The 22420-nt window shown below is 38.3% G+C and overlaps 2 protein-coding genes across 41 annotated transcripts in view; one reads left to right on the top strand and one right to left on the bottom strand.

The window, feature by feature from the left end:
* The window catches only part of IFT88 (intraflagellar transport 88), a 133856-nt gene that overhangs the window by 45422 nt on the left and 66014 nt on the right, over window positions 1-22420 (bottom strand). For 30 of the 37 annotated variants that reach the window (XR_010123480.1, XM_054447248.2, XM_054447257.2 and 27 more), the window contains 5 exons: window positions 18287-18373; window positions 10878-11064; window positions 8017-8125; window positions 5833-5983; window positions 4497-4612 (listed from right to left, as the gene is read on the bottom strand). Coding sequence is in view for 36 of the 37 variants with exons in the window: in XM_054447248.2 (XP_054303223.2) it covers window positions 4497-4612; window positions 5833-5983; window positions 8017-8125; window positions 10878-11064; window positions 18287-18373 (650 nt within the window). In the remaining variant the exon portion in view is untranslated. The remainder of the gene's footprint in view (window positions 1-4496; window positions 4613-5832; window positions 5984-8016; window positions 8126-10877; window positions 11065-18286; window positions 18374-22420) is intronic. The other 7 variants (XM_063650574.1, XM_063650575.1, XM_054447256.2 and 4 more) reach the window with 1 other exon arrangement.
* EEF1AKMT1 (EEF1A lysine methyltransferase 1) overlaps window positions 1-22420 on the top strand; it is a 208275-nt gene that overhangs the window by 139108 nt on the left and 46747 nt on the right. Inside the window, exon 5 of one of the 4 annotated variants that reach the window (XM_063650603.1) lies at window positions 6513-7145. The exons of the other annotated variants lie outside the window; for them this stretch is intronic. Within the exon in view, the coding sequence (XP_063506673.1) occupies window positions 6513-6529 (17 nt within the window). The 3' untranslated portion in view covers window positions 6530-7145. Of the gene's footprint in view, window positions 1-6512; window positions 7146-22420 lie in introns of those variants that run through there. 4 annotated transcript variants of the gene reach the window in all.

Below are 22420 nucleotides of genomic sequence, written 5' to 3'. Positions count from 1 at the left end.
GTGATTTCATATTTCACCCACTAGTTAAGCGTGTGTTCTTTAATTCCACATACTTGTGAATTTTCCAGTTTTCCTTCTGTTATTAATTTCTAGTTTCATTATGACAGAAAAAGATAATTTGTATGACTTCAATCTTTTCAATTTATTAAGTTGTGACCTAACCTAAGGTTTATCCTGGAGAACGTTCCATGTACACTTATGAATGTACAATCTCCTGTTTTTGGGTTCAGTGTCTTGTGTATGACTGTTAGGTCTACCTGGTTTATACATTGCTTAAGTCTTTATTGTCTTATTTATCTTCTGTGTGAGTTTCACAGACGGTAACACACATTTTTGAAAGTATTAAGTCTCAAACTAATATTGAGGTCTATTTCACCCTTTAATTATATCAATTTTTGCTTCATATATTCTGGGGCTCCTCTGTTGGGTTTTTAAGTGTTGTACATTCTTGCAGTAATGAACCTTTTACCAATATATAGCATCATTCTTTGGCTCTTGTAACCTTTTGTGACTTAAAGCCTGTTTTGTCTGACAATAATAAAGCCTCCCAACTCTCTTCTGGTTACCATTAATATTTGTTTGGAATATCTTTTTCAACCCTTTTGCTTTCAACCTCTTTTGTGTCCTTGTATCTAAAGTGCATCTCTTGTAGACAGTATATAAATAGACACTGATTTTCTTATTCATTCTGCTAAGTTTTTCTTTTAATGGGAAAGTTTAATACATTTATATTTAATGTGATTATTGACACAGAAGGATTTGCTTCTGCTATCTATTTGTTTTCTGCATGTGTTATATGTTTTTTCTTCCTCAATTCTTCCATTACTACCCTTTTTTGGTATTTTGTTTATTTTTTTTAGTGTACTATTTCGATTTTTAGTTATTTTCCTAATGCTTTTTTATAGTGTACTATCTGATTTTTTAGTTATTTTCCTAATGATTACCTTGGGTATTATAATTAACATCTGAAACTTAACAACAATCTCACTTGAACAATAAAAACTTATTTTATTTATTTATTTATTTATTTATTTATTTATTTATGTACTGAGACGGAGTCTCGCTCTGTCACCCAGGCTGGAGTGCAGCGGTGCAATCTCTGCTCACTGCAACCTCCGCCTCCCAGGTTCAAGCGATTCTCATGCCTCAGCCTCCTGAGTAGCTGGGACTATAGGTACCTGCCACCACACCCAGCTAATTTTTGTATTTTTTAGTAGAGACAGAGCTTTGCCATGATGGCCAGGCTGGTCTTGAACTCCTGACCTCAGGTGATCCACCTGCCTGGGCCTCCAAAGTGCTGGGATTATAGGTATGAGCCATCACGCTTGGCCAGGATACAGAATCCTTGGTTGACAGTTTGTGTTTTGTTTGTTTGTTTGCTTTTAAATTTCAGGACTTTACATCATTCCATTGCTTTCTGGCCTCCAAGGTTTCTGGTGAGAAATCTACTAATAATCTTACTGAGGGTCCCTGTATGTGATGAGCCACTTTTCTCTTGCTGCTGTCGAGATTCTCTCTTTGTTTTTGGACAGTTTGATCATAATGTGTTTCATTGTGGATCTTTTAGGGTTTTTCCTACATAGAATTCACTGTCCTGTGCAGACTTCTGGATTCATGTCTTTTCTCAAATTGGGGAAGTATGGCAATAATTTCTTCAAATAGTCTCTCTCCTCCCTTTTCCTCTCTCTTCCCCTTCTGGAATTCCCATAATGCATATATTGGTCCACTTGATGGTGTCTTATAATAATCATCATCACAATCAATATTAAAGAACATTACCTAATGCTGCTCAAGAATGGAATTACATTAAGTGGACCAGTCAGAACAAGGATTTCTTGATATTTTAAGACACGATTTATGAATGTAAAGAAAATAAAAAACAACAGTTTATGCTTAAACCAATTGCCAAAACATCATATTATTAAGAACCATAAAAATCTAAGAGATACAAGGCAAGGAGTTTCTACGGTAAAGAAATTTAATTCAACTATATGCCAAGTTGACATGTAAAGAATATTTAAAGAATACGTAAAGAACTATGTGACATAAGAACTAATACTCTCACTTCTCAAAAAGCCTACATTTTTATTGTAGAGGTAGAACTTACAGAACAAATCAAAGCTTAGCATGTAAAAAAGAGAAAATGTGAAAATTAAGATATATGGTATAGAAAACAAATGCTCAAAAGAGATATAATATAATGAATGTATATTGAATAAGTTTCTGTCACTGAGAAGGAGATAACAGCAGGTGCAAGTGGAAGTAAGTTTATAGAAAAGTAGGGAGAGAGAAATGTTAGGAAGGTTTCTAAAAAAGGCTTCTATATTCTGGGAAACTGAGGCATAAAATACATAGGGGAATTGAAGAGATCAGAGAAACAGGAGGGAGAGAAATACTTAAGACTGATGAGCAACGCTCATATCACACAGATTTGTTTGGCATCAATTCACCTGGTTACATAATTTACCTCTGACAGTGCCTCACAGCCTGTGTAAAGGAATGGAATCAATGGCTGAAATAACCTAAGAACTGAAATCTCTTGGAATAAATGGGGTAGTAAAGCAAGAGAGAGAGAAAAAAAAAACCAGGAATGTTAGCAAGAAAGGGAAAAGATGTGACCAATTAAGCAATCTAGTATGGATAAGCTCAGAATTAAAGTCAGAAGGAGGCTGAGACTGCAAGATAAGGGGAGGGTCAAAAACGGAGGTCTCAATATCACCAAAGAAAAATGCACTGGAAAATAGGGAGTATGGAAGTTGGAAAGATAAGAGGTTATGTTCAGACAGCTGGATATTGTAACTTAAGATTTTATTGGTGTAGGCTGGGCGTGGTGTCTCATGCCTGTAATCCCAGCACTTTGGGAGGCTGAGGCAAATGGATCACTTGAGATCAAGAGTTCAAGACCAGCCTCACCAACATGGTGAAACCCTGTTTCTACTAAACCAAAACCAAAACCAAAACCAAAAACAAAAATTAGCCGGGTGCAGTGGCATGTGCTTGTAATCCCAGCTACTCTGGAGGCTGAGGCAGGAGAATCGCTTAAACCTGGGAAGCAGAGGTTGCAGTGAGCCGGGATCAGGCCACTGCATTCCATCCTGGGCGACAAAGCAAGACTCCGTCCTCCGTCTCAAAAAAAAAAAAAAAAAAAAAGATTAAAAAAAAAAAAAGATTTTATTGGTGTAAATGTGTTAGTGATAATCACAATCAGATGAGTCAGGTGACTGAACTACAGAGAGGGTAAAGATCAATGGAGTTACGCAGGTCAAAACTTGTGGGACTAGAATAGTGATGGAAAGAAAAGCAAGAATATAAGCTAGGCTAGGTAAGGGACTGACTTAATCAACATCTGACATTTACAAATAGGAGTTAAAAATGGAACGGTGGCGGACTGAGCCTCAAAGAAGGAACGGTCTTGCATGAGCTAATGGCTAATGTTAGAGTAGTATTAAGTGTAATTAAAAAGCTTACAGTGTGTTACTGAAATAGCTTTAATCTTAAAGATATAATTAAACTAAAACTATCTCCTCATCCTTGGTAATTAATTTTATAATTCTCAAAAAAAATTTATGTGAAATAATATCACAAAAATGAATTGCCTAATACAAATTCCAAACAGAAATCATTTCACTTATTAAGCATTTCTTTATCATTCAAATTATTCTAAGGGGCATTTGATCTTAAAATTCAATATGGCCAAATACAAAGCAGAAGATGATGTATTCCAATTATTTTTGAATTGTTTTGAATCAGATATGTATAACACATTCTGATATGAACTTAAAGATGTTGAAAACATTTTAATTTTTAATATATATCAATTATAAATTGAAACCAACAAAACTGTTTTGTATTAAGACTCTTTCAGAGACGAAACTTTGTCCTAGGACTGAGATAGTCATTTTCTGATTGATAAAGAAACAATAATTGTTTGCTGAGGTGTGAGTAAGAAAAATACATAAAGAAAAGTATCTTAAAGAGGATATTTAAAAAATTCTATGCAAAGGGAAATATATTTATCACAATAAAGACCAAGTAAAATGGAATAAAATATAAGAAAATAAAAATAATTTGGCTGGGCGCGGTGGCTCATGCTTGTAATTCCAGCACTTTGGGAGGCTTAGGCGGGTGGATCACCTGAGGTCAGGAGTTCGAGACCAGCCTGGCCAACATGGTGAAACCCTGTCTTTACTAAAATACAAAAAATTAGCCAAGCGTGGTGGTGCACGCCTGTAATCCTAGCTACTTGGGAGGCTGAGGCAGGAGAATCGCTTGAACCCAGGAGGTGGAGGTTGCAGTGAGCCGAGATCATGCCATTGCACTCCAATCTGGGCAACAAGAGCGAAACTCCGTCTCAAACAAACAACAAACAAACAAAAATAATTTATGAATGTCCATCAACATCTGTTCTTGAATTTACTAGGTCTATCAGATACTAATTCTAGGGATTAAAAAAACTTAGGACATTAACTAAACATAAAATCCTAATGATTACTTACTGTATAAGAGAAGCTCTTTCAAAGTACTGAATAGCTTTTTCCCAAAATTGGGTGTCAATGTAATAGGCTCCAAGCCACTCAATGACTTCAATATTACAAGGAAAATACCTATATGACTGTAAAAAAAATATGGAATGTAACAATATAACTTCAATGGCAACATATAATTTACTTCTTGAATACTTTACCTATTGAATAAATTTATCCAATATGAAATTTCTTAATAAAGGAGTATGAGCTGTCCTAAGTACTTTGTAAATTCTGAAACTATATATTTAGAAAACCTAAGCTTTGCTTGACACACTTTTCAATTATCTACACTTTTGATATAACAATATATGAGCTGAGTCCAATTTAAATATTTAAAAGAATAAAAAAGAGAGGCAAACTGTGCCTCAAGAGAAAAATGAATTTGTACTTCTTATTATTAATATTATTAATTATTATTATTTTAAGACAGTCTCGCTCTATCACCCAGCCTGGAGTGTAGTAAATGTGATCTTGGCTCACTACAACCTCTGCCTCCTGGGTTCAGGCAATTCTTGTGCCTCAGTCTCCTGAGTAGCTAGGATTACAGGCATGCCACAACCACACTTGGCTAATTTTTGTATTTTTAGTAGAGAGGGGGTTTCCTCATGTTGGCCAGGCTGGTCACAGACTCCTGGCCTCAAGTAATCTGCCTTCCTTGGCCTCCCAAAGTGCTGGGATTAAAGGTATGGGCCACCAGGCCTGTCCTTTTATTATTATTATTTGTAGAGATGGGGTCTTGTTATGTTGCCTAGGCTGTTCTTGATCTCTTGGTCTTAAGCAATCCTCTCACTCTGGTCTCCCAAAGTGCTGGGATTATAGACGTGAGCCACCATGCCCAGCCCTATTTCATTTTTTCATTAAAACAAGTAAAAAACTAACTTCAGGCCTGGCATGGTGGTAATCCCAGCAATTTGGGAGGCTGAGGCAGGCAGATCACCTGAGGTCAGGAGTTCGAGACTGGCCTGGCCAACATGGCGAAACACCCCTCTATTAAAAATACAAAAATTAGCTGGGTGTGGTAGCAGGCGCCTGTAATCCCAGCTACTTAGGAGGCTGAGGCAAGAGAATTGCTTAAACCCAGGAGGAGGAGGCTGCAGTGAGCCGAGACTGCACCACTGTGCAGCAGCCTGGGCAACAGAGCCAGACTCTATCTCAAAACAAAACAAAACAAAAACTAACTTCATTTTCCAAGAATGCTTTATTTTAAAACGGGTAAGATCTTCTAAAATTTTAAAGCCTTGCTGCTTTCTTTATAACAATTCATAAAATGCTAAAACACAGAAGGAAATTAAGATAACACACCTACCTCATAGTAATATTGAAATGCTTGAGATTTATCTCCTTCGCGATCATATAATTCTCCTAGTTTAGATAAAACTTGAGGATCGGTTGGAATAACACTGACCACCTGCATTAGCCATTCAATAGCTTGACTGGGATTTTCCATTAATTCATATCTTATGGAATGTCAGTTAAGGAAAACATGTTTTCTAAATTCATTAATCAATAAGCAAACTTAAAAAACATTACAGTAACAATATTTCTTAGTCTACAGTAATGTGCTATTGTATACTGTTTCCTCTGGATATCTCAGGGGTGGAGATGGAATGCAGCAGTACTGTGGAGGTAACACTCTTGCTCCCTATGTATAGCCTGCTTTCCCTTTTCCTTCATTACTATCCGCTAAGATCAACTCCCAAATTTCTGGTAAAATTATTCAAAGTATTCTCCAAAAATTGTCCTTAATAAAAATGTCCTGAATGTTGCATCCAGTTATTCTCTTTCTTAACATGTTCAGCACATTAAGGGAATTATTTTCATGTGTTTTTCCTGTGAGTTTTCCCTAATTAGATTATAAACCCAAGGACAGTGGTTTTTTTTTTTTGTAGCTTCCTTTTAGTACCTACTAAGTCTTCTGTGTATATAAAAATAATTTATTCGTATCAATACCTTTTGACTAATTACTATTTATTTTATACATATTAGATATCTCAGCGAAATGAAAATATTCCAATTCAAAGTTTATTGAAAAAGAAGCATTGATTTTAATGGTGACAAGAGCGATACCAGAAGATCTACTGTTTTTACTGATGACAAGTGTGATACCACAAGAAAAAAAAATAAGAAAATGTACTCAAACAGTCTCAAATACATCAATTGCTTGACTGGATCCAAGCTGATCACGAACTGGGTAGTAAAAGATAATGACACTGGCAGTTTCAGAGAAATTAAATGAACAAAACGAACAAAAAGACTAACAGGAGTAACTATGATGCTCTCTGCTCTAAAACTAATTTTCTTTTTTTTGAGATAGTCTAGCTCTGCACCTAGGCTGGAGTGCCGTGGCACTATCTTGGCTCACTGCAACCTCTGCCTCCCAGGTTCAAGTGATTCTCCTGCCTCAGCCTCGGGAGTAACTCGGATTACACATGCCTGCCACAACACCCAGCTAATTTTTGTATTTTTAGTAGAGATGGGGTTTCACCATGATGGCCAGGCTGGTCTCCAACTCCTGATCTCAAATGATCCGCCTGCCTCGGCCTCCCAAAGTGCTGGGATTACAGGTGTGAGTCACTGTGCCTGGCCTAAAACTAAAATTTTTAAATAAAATTCTTTATCAAAAGTACAGCAGATAGTACTTAAAATTATTAATGGTACACCTCACAACATACAAAATTTTCTAAACATATTTGTATAAAATTTAAACCAAGATAACAGTAAGTTGAAAATCTACCTAAGATGTTTAACTCTTCCCAATGTTGTGGCCAAAGCTTACTAAAATAAGGAGAGAAATTAGAGTGCTTTTCAAATAGCATGAAAAGCATTAAAAACATTAACACATTTCTGCTTTTCTAACCAACAGCAGGGCTTATTAAGAAAGCTAAGTGTTGTGGAAGAAACTGATACGAGGGCAACATTTTATAGTTCTACATTCCCCTGAGTTTGAAACATAATACTGATACACATAGTACACATTCAATAAATGACTATTAAATGAACAGAATGAATGAGTTCATATGAAGAATTACATAATTTTAGAGGGTAACAGTCTTTGGAGACCTCATTATATCTACAGGCCAGCTAAAAAAATAAGAAAAATTATCCAAACTCAATCAATAGTAATCAGTAATAAACAGTATTTTATTTAGTAAGTTAGTGCTTCAATGATACCCTACAAGCTTCAGAATTAATACAATGTTCTAAAGCACCAAATTGACTTTCAATGAATGGCTTATATGTACCCAAAATGTCCTAATTACTTCAGTTATTTTCAAAATTTAATAAATAATAGTTTTAACCATTAATTCTTCTTTCAATGCACATTACATTTTAAAATAGGATTACTCAAATGATATTTTTTATTACACGATAATCTGCTAGTTAGATTATCCTCATCACTTACTTCAAATATTATCCTCATCAATTACTTCATTAGTTAAACTCAATTGAGAGAATTAATAACTGTCCCTAAGACTTTCAAATAAGATACATATTTGCTATCTGGTAAAGAACTTCAGCACTGTTTCGTAGGATTGCGTGAAGCTTCAGGAAACAGTCCAAAGCCTCATCTAGCCGATTTAGTTTCTCATAGGTAAGGCCTTAAAAAAAGAAGAAAAAAAAGAAAACCTATAAGCATCATTATTGGTATTAATTTATTTAACATAACAGAATAAATCTCAAAATATATGTAAATATTTATCCAGAAAAGAAAATGAAGATGAACTCAGGTTTTTGTTTTTTGATACAGGGTCTCACTCCTGCTGCCCACACTGGAGTGTAGTGGCGCAAACATGGCTCACAGCAGCCTCGATCTCCCAGGCTCAGGTGATTCTCCCACCTCAGCCTCTCAAGTAGCTAGGATTATATGCACGTGCTACCACGCCCAGCTAATTTTTTGTATTTTTAGTAGAGATGGGATTTTGCCATGTTGCTCAGGCTGGTCTGGTACTCGGGCTGGCCTCAAGAGATCCACCTGCCTCAGCCTCCCAAAGTGCTGGGATTACAGGTATGAGCCACCACACCCGGCCAACTGAGGATTTTTTTAAAGAATAATGTTAGGGTGGGGATTCTCCACTGGAAGACACCAAAAGATGCTACAAAGCTTCAGTGATTTTAAAAGGGTGGTGGGGGGGCAGGAATAGACAAACAGACCAATAGAACAGAATAAATAGTTCAGAAATGTACTCAATTACAGAGTTTAGTTAAAGACATTTAAAATCAGTGGGAAGGAAAGTGCTAGTAATAAGTCGTGCCAGAACAACTGATTATACATTAATTTTTATTTATTCATTTATTTTTTTTGAGACGGAGTCTTGCTCTGTCACCCAGGCTGGAGTGCAGTGGCACGATCTCGGCTCACTGCAAGCTCCGCCTCCTGGGTTCATGCCATTCTCCTGCCTCAGCCTCCTGAGTACCAGGGACTACAGGCGCCCGCCACCACGCCCAGCTAATTTTTTGTATTTTTAGTAGAGACGGGGTTTCACTGTGTTAGCCAGGATGGTCTCGATCTCCTGACCTCATGATCCGCCCGCCTTGGCCTCCCAAAGTGCTGGGATTACAGGCGTGAGCCACCGCGCCTGGCCATTAATTTTTTTAAATGTAGATTCTTATTTCATAAAAAATGAACTCAAAATTTTGAAACTCAACAGAAAAAACAAAGCTATAAGAAGAGTATGAAAAGAAAATACAGAAAAATGATTTATAATCTTGAGGTAAGAAGGGCTTCATAAAGCAATAAACAAATGAATAAAACAATAACCACAATTTTTTAAAAAGACAAATTTGGCCAGGCATGGTGGCTCATGCCTGTAATTCCATCACTTTGGGAGGCCGAGGCAGGTGGATCACTTGAGGTCAGGAGTTTGAGACCAGCCTGGCCAACATGGTGAAACCCCGTCTCTACTAAAAATGCAAAAAATTAGACGGGCGTAGTGGAGCGCACCTGTGGTTCCAGCTACTTGGAAGGCTACGGCAGGAGAATCACTTGAACCTGGAAGGTGGAGGTTGCAGTGAGCTGAGATCATGCCACTGCACCCCAGCCTAGACGACAGAGCAAGACTCAGTCTCAAAAAAAAAAAAAGACAAATTTTACTATATCAATAATAAAACAGTTCTTTGATAAAAGAAATTAGAAACAAAGTTAAAAAAAAGCAATTGGGAAAGGAGAAATACTTAATAGTTACAAAGCAAACAAATAAGGATATATCCAGGAAGCAAGCGCCTGCATGAAGACCTTTGTGCCTCTCTTCAATGCTCTCTTCCCAGATACCCAAGTGGTCATAGCCTCCTTTCCTTCTATGACTTGAAACATACATTCTCAATGAGGCTCTCCCAGACTCCACCTAAAATGGCTAATTCTTTCTTGCCTCCCCTATTCTTCAAGGTTGGCAGTAGGCCTTCCCTCCTCCTTCAGGCAGGAGATTAAAGAGTCTTATCTGGGAGGAAAGATCCAATTGACTTATGGACAGGTCTCCAACTAAACAGACCAGACCAGACAGATGCCCTACAGCAGAGTGCCAACCCATCAATCTCTCTCACGGACTTAGAGACTCCACACTCAGTTTTTAGCCACAAACTCCTGAATACCAGGAGACAGCCCAAAATCATTAGACATCTAAAGAAAGTCCATAACATGGAAAAGAGAATAAAATAAGCAAACCAAAGAAAGCAAAAAATACCTAGGCAGGGAGAAGAAAACTTCAGAAGAAACGTTATTAATAATCCAAGAGACAAGACCCAGTACTGCATGGACATGTGTTTGCAATACTGCAAATTCATGCCCAGGGGTGATGATGCCCATTTCAGGCAACCGCTGAAAGGCAGGGAAGAGAATGTGATGGTGGTGAGACTTCATGGCTTGTAATATTTGGCTTATTAAAAACAAAATCTGAAGTAAAGATGGCAAAATGTGAAAATGTGTTAAACTGGGGTGATAAATATACATGGGTATTTATTTCTTGTGTGTACTTTTGTGCATGTTTGAAATTGTTCATAATTAAAAAGAAAGCAAATGGCATTTTTTTCCCATCTATCAACTTGGCAAAAGTTAAAAAGAATGATAATATCCAGTATTAGCAGAAATTTGGGAAATTAGTATTATACACTGTGACGGAAAAGCCTTTTTGGAGGGCAGTATGGCAAGCCTGATCCAAATTTTGCATGTGCATAGCTTCTGAATCATTAATTCCATTTAAAATAATCTATAATCTGAGAGGCAGTAGTCTTCAATTTTCTGTTAGAAGGAAGTCAACTCGTCCTCCTAATGTGTTAGAGCTCTTTAAGCAAAACAAAACAAAAACAAATACAAAGCAAATAAATAATTAAAAAGCAATTTCCCCTTGTTCCACTTACCAATATTATAAAGTGCTTCAGTACAAGAAGAATCATTTCTTAGAGCCTCTTTATAGAATTCAGCGGCCTTCTCATAATCACCATTTGCAAAAACTGTATTCCCTTTATTAGTAAGAGCTGCTGGATTGTATCTATCAGAGTTCACAGCTATATCTGCATAGCTGCTGGCTTGTGCAAAATCCTTTCCCTAAGTAAAATATATATACAAATTATTTGAATTTCATGAAATACCTTTTCTGACTGTTCTGAGATTACAGACATAATAAATAGACTGAGATTATAAATATAATGAACAAAAATATTTCACATATCTTGGTCTTGATAGTCTGATTCTACATAAGAGTTTTACTCATCAAGCTCAACCACCCAAGTTTCTTGTGATTGACTTCTCCACAGTCTCATGGTTAGAATAACAACACTATTTATATGTAGGTGGTTCCATACTCAACGCCCAAATTCCATGTCATCATTTGCTGCAGCACTCCCCCTCCCACTTGAAGGCCTGAAATAGCTGTCACAAAAGCACTACCCTTCTTGCCCCTAGCACACTGGCTGCGTCACCTACTAGGTCTCTGCACTTCTAGCAATCCATTGTTTTTTTCCGTCTCCATGCCAAATGCTCGGTCAGGGCCTTGCCATCATTCACGTGAGCTACCGGAACCTCTCTGTTCTTAAATATTGTGACCATCTGTGCCAGGTCAGCTTGGTTAAGTCAGGAACTACATTTCCAAGAAGCTCCTTCACTATTAGCCTCTTGTCTAGACTTGGCCAAAAGAGGAACTTGTGTGACATCTGGAATGCAGACCTGAAGCAGTGGCCTTTAGTCTCTGAAAGCCTTTTTCTTGTCATCAGATGCAGGACTGATGCAGAAGTGTCCACGGGTACCAGCTTCTCCTCACTCACTCTACTCCAAGGGCAGCTCTTCTTCCTGACTATGCTGTCCCTGCTCCATGACAGGGTTTGGCTGTGGTCCCCTGAGGAGGCAGCTGCACAGAGGCATCTGCTTCCCACAGAACTCCCCATGAAGGCCCTCTGGGTTCTACTGTGGCAGCTAGATATGTGCGGCCACTCACTGACTGATGGTAACTCCTCCTCAGATCTCCAGCTCCCCTTCTGCACCTTCACCGCCATGGCTCCTTCACAACTGTATAACATTAAATTCCCATGCCCCTTTTCTCATATCACTCACAGTGACCGTCCCTCATTAAACTTTTTAAAAAGTTTAGATATAACTTATATATAATAAACCTGACCCCTTTAAAATGTAGAATTCTGTGGCATTTAGTAGGTTCACAAAGTTGTGCAACCATTGCCAGTATCTACTTCCACCCTCAAAAGAAACCCTGTACCCATCAATAGTCACTTCCCATCCTCCTCTTCCCCCAGCCCCTGGCAACCACTAATCTGTTTTCTGTCTCCATGCCTATCCTGGACACTGAATATAAACAGAATCATAAAATATGCAGTCTTTTGTGTCTGACTTCTTTCACTTAGCATAATATTTTTAAGGTTCATCCATGTTTTAGCATGCATCTGTGCTGCAATCCTTTTAAAGGCTGGATAATGTCCTGCTGCATAGGTAGACCACATTTCATTTATCCATTCATTGTTGATGGACACTTGGGTTGCTTCCAGGCACCTTTATGGTCACTATGAATAATGCTGCCATGAACATTCACGTGCAAGTTTTTGTGTAAACTCTGAAACAAAAATTGGCACCGACAAGTGAGGTGCTGCTGTTATAAAAACTAAAACATGTAACATTGTCTTCTGGACTACGCAGCAGGCAAAACTGAGAAAAGCTGTGAGGGGCTGTGTTGGGGACTGGAGAGATGGTGAAGCATGAGTGAGCCTGCAAAGGCAGAAGGAATCATCAGAGGCTGGATAAAGTGCAAACCACACTGTCACTATGAAGCACTGACACAAGTGGCACCCACAGAGTGGGCTGGAGGATAGGAAGTGCATCTCATAAATATGTAACATGTGGCCAAGGAGATTTCTAGGTAGAATGCTGAAGGGCCAATGAACTTATTTTAACTGGGTATGATTGATCAGGTATAGGAAGAGAAAAATGAGCTAAGGAGAGGACTGTTTAGTTTGCAGGTAGAATTTAGAGAAAATATAGAAGAACTAGGACTTGCTAAGGTAGAAAATAAAATTATTTCATGTCTCCAGTTTCTTGTGGTGGCACAAGATTCTGAAATGGTGGAAGGTTAGGGAACAATTCAAAGGTGTGGCTGTAACACCTTTTGTAAACATCTCACAAAGATTTAAGGTCATACCTAGCAGACCTTCTCTCCCAGGTAGCGAAGTGGGCTTCTAAGACACTTCAAGGCTCTGTTCCATAGCAGCCTACACACCTAGTGGGAAGGGGTCTGTCCTGAAAAGAATTATGGATGCAGCTATTGAGACATGTGGGAAAGCCCAACAAGATTTAGAGAAAACCCTCCAAGTTTTTAGGGGAGTTGTACTGACTGTTGTTAGTTTGGATTAAAGGGACAGATATAGTCCAAAATGAAAAAAGCCCTCTGTGCCCCAAATGTCTCAGGGCAGAACATAGGCTGAGAAAGTTAATCAGCTGCAAACACAGGCTATTTCTTTCTTTTTTCTTTTTATTTTTTACTTTAGGTTAAAAACAAACATGGGATACATGTGCAGAATGTGCAGGTTACATAGGTATACATGTGCCGTGGTGGTTTGCTGGACCTATCAAACTGTCATCTAGGTTTTAAGCCCCGCATGCCTTAGGTATTGGTCCTAATGCTTTCCCTTCCCTTGCCTTCCACTCCCTGACAGGCCCCGGTGTATGATGCTCTCCTCCCTGTGTCCACGTGTTCTCATTGTTCAACTCTCGCTTATGAGTGACAACATGTGGTGTTTGGTTTTCTGTTCCTGAAACACAGGCTATTTCTTATACAAAAGGAAGACACTCTCAGAAGGCAGAGCCAAGAGCCACAGAGGACAAAGAATTAGGGGGCCACTCCGAGGGAGCAGAGCTGGGCCCTAATCAAGGAATATTCATTTTTCTCAGACTAGGGAGCGCTGGCCACACCTGCTTTGCTAGGTTTCAGAATCATTAAGGATAGTGACTGTGATGTGCCTCATCCCTCCCCTTTGGGGATGAGCGTCTTACAGTTATCCTGTCTTTATATCTCCATGGTATGTTGAATGTATGATGGGGCAGGTGCCATGTCTTTTCATTCAGAAATCTTTGGATCCAAGTCTTTGCTATTGTGAATAGTGTCGCAATAAACATACATGTGCATGTGTCTTTATAGCAGCATGTTTTATAATCCTTTGGAACAAATGTCCAACAATGATAGACTGGATTAAGAAAATGTGGCACATATACACCATGGAATACTATGCAGCCATAAAAAATGATGAGTTCATGTCCTTTGTAGGGACATGGATGAAGCTGGAAACCATCATTCTCAGCAAACTATCGCAAGGACAAAAAACCAAACACCGCATGTTCTCACTCATAGGTGGGAATTGAACAATGAGAACACATGGACACAGGATGGCAAACATCACACACCGGGGCCTGTTGTGGGGTGGGGGGAGCCGGGAGGGATAGCATTAGGAGATATACCTAATGATAAATGAAGAGTTAATGGGTGCAGCACACCAACATGGCACACGTATACATATGTAACAAACCTGCATGTTGTGCACATGTACCCTAAAACTTAAAGTATAATAAAAAATAAAATAAAATAAAGAAATCTTTGGATCAAGAAGAAAGAAATTGTTCCTGAGAAAGCTCCATTTCTTGTTTTTTTGTTTGTTTGTTTGAGATGGAGTCTCGTTCTGTCGCCCAGGCTGGAATGCAGTGGCACGATCTTGGCTCACTGCAACCTCTGCCCTCCCATGTTCAAGCAATTCTCATGCCTCAGCCTCCCGAGTAGCTGGGACTACAGGCATGCACCACCATGCCTGGCTAATTTTTTATATTTTTGGTAGAGATGGGGTTTCACCATGTTTAGTAGAGACGAGGTTTCACTATGTTGCCTAGGCTTGAACTCCTGGCCTCAAGTGATCCACCTGCTTAAGCCTCCCAAAGTGCTGGGATTACAGGCATGAGCCACCATACCCAGCTAGAAAGCCCCATTTCTATCCGGACCTAATATAGATCCTGGCCTTTGAGCCTGATGCTGTGGTGGAATGAGACTCAGAGTCTTGGGAGGGACATGAATAACTGCGGTCTGAGTGCAGGCAGTGGTAGATTATTACAATAATGACTCTAGTGGATCACACCTCCCAGGATTCACATATGACTCATTCAGGTATGATTCTCTCTCGTGTTCGTTTTGTTCAATAAAATAATAACAAACTCAATGCGCACAAGAACCTAATACTCACCTGTGTACTGGGGTTTGCTCTTATGGAACCCAGTCCCACCTGAGAAGGCTGGGATCCCCTGCTGGGGATGCTCTGAGGGAAGACTGAGTTGCCCTGGCCAACAGTTCAGCTAAGTGACAGGCATGAGGTAGGAATTTGGAACATCCAGTCTCAGTCATGCCTCAGAGGATGGCAGCTGCATGAGTAAGGCCAGGCAAGTCCAGTAAAAGAAGCATCCAGGTGAACCCAGCTCACTGGGTAGAATGTAAGCATATACCTGGTGATTTCAAGCCACTACGGTTTGGGGCAGTTCATTACACAGCAAGAGAAAACAGATACAACTATATGCCGGATACCAACAATATACTTTCAACTACATATCATATAAAACTACATAGCAGACTCATCACTTGGCCTCAAAACATTCTTGATTACAACCATTTTCTTCAGAACCAAGTATAAGAAATTGCTGATGAGATGCTCTAACAGCTCTGCTTGGTTGATTAAATCTAACAATTTTCTTTGCTTCTTTAAATTTTCTATTGGTCTCCTCCTGCACAGTCGGCAAACTTGGTATAAAGATTTGGTGATGAATTGAGTCAAAAAATTCATTAGTGATTTTCTAAATTCAAAATTTAATGGCCATGATAGACACCATGCTTCACCCCGTGGACTTGTCCGTCAGAGGTGCTGGAAGTGCTACTGGCCACCAGCCTCAGCAGGCAGCCCTCTCTGGAAACTGGGTGGAAGACAGAGGCACCTTGTCCCCCTTCCTAGAGATGACCCTTTTTTGGGAGGCAGGCCACATCCAAAGGCTGGCTGGTGTGGGGGTACAAAGGCCCACCCTCTCTCTTTTCCTGCCTCCTTGTGAAGAAGGTGCTTGCTTCTCCTTCACCTTCTGCTATGATTGTAAGTTTCCTGAGGTTTCTCTAGCCATACAAAAATGTGAGTCAATTAAACCTCTTTCCTTGATAAATTACCCAGTCTCAGTTATTTCTTTATAGCAGTGTGAGAACAGACTAATACACCTTCTACTTGTTTCCGTCATTACAAAAAATGTTTAAATATATTTAAAAAGAAACACAACATCTTTTCCCCCAATCAGCACTCTCCTTTAGACATGCAACTAACTGGTACCACTCTCCAACCAGTAGATTGAAGCACTGGAGTCATTCTTCAACCAGGGGTTTGGATCTCTTTCTTCATCTTTATATATAAGAGGGATATGATACCTTTCCACTAGCAACAGCAGTTCAGCACAGCAGTGCTTCTCAATGGTGCACAGATCAGAAGCTCTAAGAGGGACTAGAAACTTTGTTTAATAAAATACTATGACCTTTTTTTCTCATTTGTTAGTAAAGAAATGTTTAATAAGCACCTGTCATCAACAGGGCACTGTGCACAATACAAAGCTGAAGCTGATGGTCTAATGGAGAAGAATCACATATAAACCATTAAAATACAATGCTGTAAGTACAAACAAAATATTCTAGGAGCACAAAGGAAGGTGAGACTATCTGCCAAGGACAGCCAGGAAGGTTTAATATTTCAGTTGGGTCACGACAGTAAATTTAAACAAGGGGTTGGATAATGGAATATTCTTACAATAAGGGCAGTTCTTGGAAATCTGTTAAAGACCATTCCTATGCCATTATTCTGAGCAAAACATAAGCAAAAACCAAGACGCTGGAAATTTGAGTCAGTGGCTAAGGCACAATTAAGGAGTTGTGGTAGCCTTATAATAGTTTACCACCCAGGTAGATGGTGAGGTCTGGGTTCCATGCCTTCATCTGGGCCCTTCCTTGGCCCTAGAACCTCAGCATGAACAGTTATTCCTAAGGAAAGCTCTTACAGGCTTCTTCTACATGCAGGACAGAATTAAATCTCGGATCATTTCCTCTAAGAATCATAGAATGACAGAATCGAAAAGGATACTGAAAAATCACACAGTTCAGTTGTTTCTAACTTCCAGCCCTTAAAATCGTAGGGGTTCTCAAAGTGGCAAATGAAAATCTACAATTTTTTTTTTTTTTTTTTGAGACAAGGTATCTGTCACCAAACAGGAGTACAATGGCACGATCATGGCTCACAACAGCCTTGACCTCCCCAGCTCAGGTGATCCTCCCACCTCAGCCTTCCGAGTAGCTGGGACCACAGGCAACCACCACCATGCCCAGCTAATTTTTTGAACTTTTTGTAGAGACAGGCACTGTGTTGCCCAGGCTGGTCTCAAACTCCTGGGCTCAAGTGATCCACACACCTCAGCCTCCCAAAGTGCTGGGATTATAGGCTTGAGGCACCACAGCTACCTATAATCAATTTTCAATATTCAGAAAAAGCCTACCAGAAACTGTATTTTCTGGAAAAGAAATGACTCTTATACACACTTCCCTCTCAGCAGTTTCTTGCCTCTGTACTTTTGTTTAGTCCCCATCTCCCTACAAATGCCCCTTTCTATATTCTGACCTGAAAGATCCAACTCTCTATGAAATCTTTCCTGAAAGTCCTAAATTAAAATGTTATTTGCCTCCTCTGAATTTCTGAAGCACTTATTATCTGCATTAGTTTATTGTTCTCTACTTTAAACCTTCCTTCCTAGTCTACCTCCTTTGTTCCAAAGACAAGAACGCTCCCCTTTAGGGAGCTTTTAGACTTTTGGTATTCCGATGACTGGCATCCAGTAGATGCTCAATAAATGCTTGTTAGAGATGACACTCTGTAACCTTACATAAATCTTTTAACCTAAGATGTCACTTTCTTCACTAATAACACAAAGGAGTTGAAATACATCTCTAGCTCTTCCAGCTGTATGTTCCATAATCTATGATGTGATGCTTATCACTACAATTTTTCTTCCTCCCTTCTTCAGAGATGGTGTTCTCACTCATGTCTGCCAACTCAGCCCCTGGCCTGGCACTTGTCAGGATCAGATCCTCTATACTCCTCAGTCCACTTACCATTCTCCACCAATATTCTTTGGACCTCTCCCTAGGCATGATCCTCAGGCAGAAATTTAGCAATATAAAAATAGCATATGATTAACTCTTAGTAGTAAATAAACTTACCATATAATACAGGGCTGAGAGATTGGTTGCAGCTGCACTTTTCACTCTACTATCCTTTTTTTCCAACACTTTTAAGATCTCTACAGCCTAGAAATGGAATATCTGAAGGTTACTACCATTGTAATATGACAGTACTCAAGCTTATGGTCGGGGAAAAGATCAGTGTTCCTGAAGGGTAAGACCAGGGAAGGGCACAAAAAGGGATGGATTAACATGTTCAAGAAAACAGATTACAAGAAGATAATTTCATTTCAGAATCAGAATTTATAAAAAGAATAAAATGGAAATTCTGGAATTAAAAATATAATTAAGAAAACATAGATGTTCTAACAGCAGATTAGATACAGCTGAAGAGAGGCCTGGTCACTGGAAGAAAGGTCAGTAGTAAACAATGAGCCTTGGAAGGCTGGGCATGGTGGCTCATGCCCATAATCTCAGCACTTTGGGAGGCCATGGAAGGAGAACTGCTCGAGGTCAGGAGTTTGAGACTAGACTGGGCATAGGCGTGAGACTCTGTCTAAAAAATAAAAAGATGATGATAATAATAATGATCCTTGGGAGTCATGTGATGCAGCTGAGTGTTTATTCTGCATAAGGGGGTGGGCAGTGAGGCCTTGAAAGGTTTTGCCTAAAAGATGTGATCAAATTTGATCTTTACAAAATAATTCTGAGGTTTCTGCTTCTGGCCATGACTGACTAGCCTATAGAAGACCATTCTTTGACAGAGAACAACTAGAAAGATTATAGAAAATACTAAAAATATTTTTTGAAGGCACTGTAGAGCTAGCAAAGCAAACAGGACTCCAAGGCCAAGGTCCCAGAAAATGTTCAGACTAAATGAAACGTGGCAAAATAGATGGCTAAAAAATGTTCCTAGAAAAGAACACAAGAGCCTTATGGGAGCATAATGAAAAGGTCTAATAGAAATGTAATTGGAGTTTCAGAAGGCCAACAAGGAAAAATGTCACAGAATTTTTCAAAACCAGTAACAGAAAATAATTCGGGGAGTGTCACAAAAAGTGATCTAAAGTAGATCCAAATATAATTACATTTTTAAATCATGAGAAATGAAAGTATGTTTTTAACTACCTGGCAGGTCTGAGATAATCCTAACCAAGTAAGATGTGTGGAACGGTCAGACACTACATGAAAGGTGAATGAGTATTCAACCTAGAAATTGCTACAGAATATTAGAAAGAAAAAAACAAGGGTAGAGAAAGGCACTAGTTTTTCCTTCCTTCCTTCTTTTAAAATACATTTACTGGTTAGAAGATGCTCTTGGTGCCTCCTGCTCCTAGAAAGCAGTTGTGTACAAGCAAAAGTAACTGTGTTAGCTTTTATAATGGTTGTCAGCTACAGCTGTTGCAAATCTCTGACAGATTCTGAGATGTGGGCTGTGCAGTGTTTGACCTCAAATGAAGTACTAGTAGGCAGAATGACTCAATTTTTTTGAAGGACAGAAGATTTTAAAATACTCAATTTCAGATACTTTGGTTAGAATATGAGTAAACTGTTATTCTTTTTATTATTATTTGCACAATAAAGTTGCCAAGCAAATTATTCTTTTAAAGGGTTTTTGATGACTTCAAAGAAAACTGATAGAAGTTTCTAGGTCAGTAGTTTACAAAGTAAACACTGGAAAAGAAAAACCCAAACATCATATCCTCACTTTCAAGATTCTATTTCTATCATTTACTTTCTTGGAAAGATCTTATAACACTGCCACAAGTTCCTTAAATTTACCTCAAAAATAATTGCTGTTAATATTGCTTATCCTATAGAAACTACCTCATTGATTCTTTATACAACCTCCACAGCTATTAATATAAAAGCCACCACTGTTTTGAATCTCTAAGTTTTATAAGCTGCATTTCACTTTAAATAAGAATTGACATAGTTTAATCTTCACTTTTAGACTGTGTCATAATAAATGGTGTATTACTTTAAAATATAAGGCACTTGAATAGGTGTAACTCATATAACCATTAAACTCTCCGAACTGTACAGGAAAAAAAAGCTATTCTCTAATGTTTACAACATCCATAAAACAATACAAAAAGAATGCTAACAAGCAATAACAACCATTTTTTTTAAAAAAAGGAGTGTTATAGTCCTTTGTATCATTGCTTTTAGAAGTGGCCATTTACATTATAGTCAAGGAAATGTGTTACATTTTTTAATTTTGATATATATTACATTGTAACTCATTAATAACAATACTTTAAGGCTATATTTAACATCAAATCTATTTTCTCCCAAAATGGTTATTATGAATCCAAAAAGCAGTGCAATCCAAAACCATTACTTAAAAAACTTGGCAAAGGTATTTACAACTTAAAACATCCTAAATGGGTATCACTTGACAAAGTAATAGCACTTCTTATTATACGTTTCTAAACTATGATCTATTCTAAAAAGGCTACATAATTATTCTAATAAAAGGAACAGTCTCGGGTATTTTTTTGCTCAAGTTTTTGCTTTGAAATAGGCTGTTTTCATAACTGTTCTCTACATGTCCATAAATCTACATAAAATATTTGTTTTTAAAAGTAAAATATTGTAAGTTTATTTATAAATGGAACTGATAAAAGTTCAGTCAAAATTAAATTTCATTGTAAATGGCAAAACAAAAAATAAAAATAAACAATGTTAGCTCGTTTGTTTGTTTCCCTGAAAACAATGAGGAAAAGGGATCTATGTCTGTCCTGGTGTCCTTTCCCAGCTGATGCCATCTAGCTCCTGGCTTCAGCATTCCACTGAGCCTGCCCCTACACTGCCACTGGCCTCCAGGCCAATGGCTTCATTTCATCCACTTTGGGCTTTTTGGCAGAGTCTATTTTTTTCTATTACAAAAGTGGCTACAAACACCATCATTATCAAAAAGACCCATACTCTGTGATTTCAGCATCTTTTTCTTGGAAAAAAAAAAGTATTTAGAGCTAACTCCAGAACTGTATCCTCACAGAAGAAGGCATAAATTTTTCTTTGAATTGTAAATAAAGTAGTTGCCATCAAATGATTATTATGAGACATGTCAACCCAATCCTTTTTCACTTAATAACATTTCTTTCAAACTAAGATTGTATTATACCCACCTCATAATACTTACAATATACAAACAAAAGAAAGACAGAGTGACAGCAGCAATGATGAAAAGAAAGCAGAAATGGCATTTAAAAAAAATCAGTAAACCAATTGATATTAAAAACTTGAAAATGCAAATGGAACAGAAGATATTTTGAACAAGAAGAGCTAGGAAAGCACAGAGAGTAAGATCTGAGTTCAACAGGTTTTAACATTAAAAAATTAAGAGTGTTTATTGCTTAATGAACATAGTTTTAAAACATAAGCCATAGCAATGCATTCTTAACCTTTTTTTTTTTGAGATGAAGTCTTGCTCTGTCACTCAGGCCAGAGTGCAGTGGTGGGATCTCAGCTCACTGCAACTTCCACCTCCTGGGTTCAAGCAATTCTCCTGTCTCAGCTTCCCAAGTAGTTGGGACTACAGGCGCCTGCCACCATGCCCGGCTAATTTTTGTATTTTTAGTAGAGACACAATTTCACCATATTGGTTAGGCTGGTCTCAAAACTCTTGACCTCAGGTGATCTATCTGCCTCGGCCTCCCAAAGTGCTGAGATTACAGGTGTGAGCCACCGCGCCCAGCCTCTTAACCCTTTCTAAAAAGATCATTTAAAAATAAAATGTCAAAGGAAAACTAGCAAACATGGTTTTCTCCATTTTGTCATTTATAACAGTACATGTCACACACAAAATTTTTCTTGTCCATATAGCACTTTAGCAAGATAATAAAGACCAATTTGATTCACATCACTTCCATGTAAAAAGCATTACAACAATGTTGGAGTGTCATTGGTGGCATTTTTCATGACCAAGGATGTGATGATCAAATGACAGGATAGATACTTTGAAAAGTCTTTTTCAAATGTTTTGTAAATGCTCAAAAAATTAAGCACAGTAAATTAACATATGCAATGGAACCACCCCCCATAGTACTACATTAATTATATGTATTTATTTCATGAACACTGGGGTTGCTTTTTTCTACTCTCATATTCTTTAGTAGATAGTGTTCTCCCCACTTCCCTTGTTAGTCCTTTCTGTTGTCTCCCAGA

This window comes from Pongo pygmaeus, chromosome 14, assembly GCF_028885625.2.
Source record: "Pongo pygmaeus isolate AG05252 chromosome 14, NHGRI_mPonPyg2-v2.0_pri, whole genome shotgun sequence".
Lineage (NCBI taxonomy): Eukaryota > Metazoa > Chordata > Mammalia > Primates > Hominidae > Pongo > Pongo pygmaeus.
This window is presented reverse-complemented; position numbering and strand designations above follow the sequence as displayed.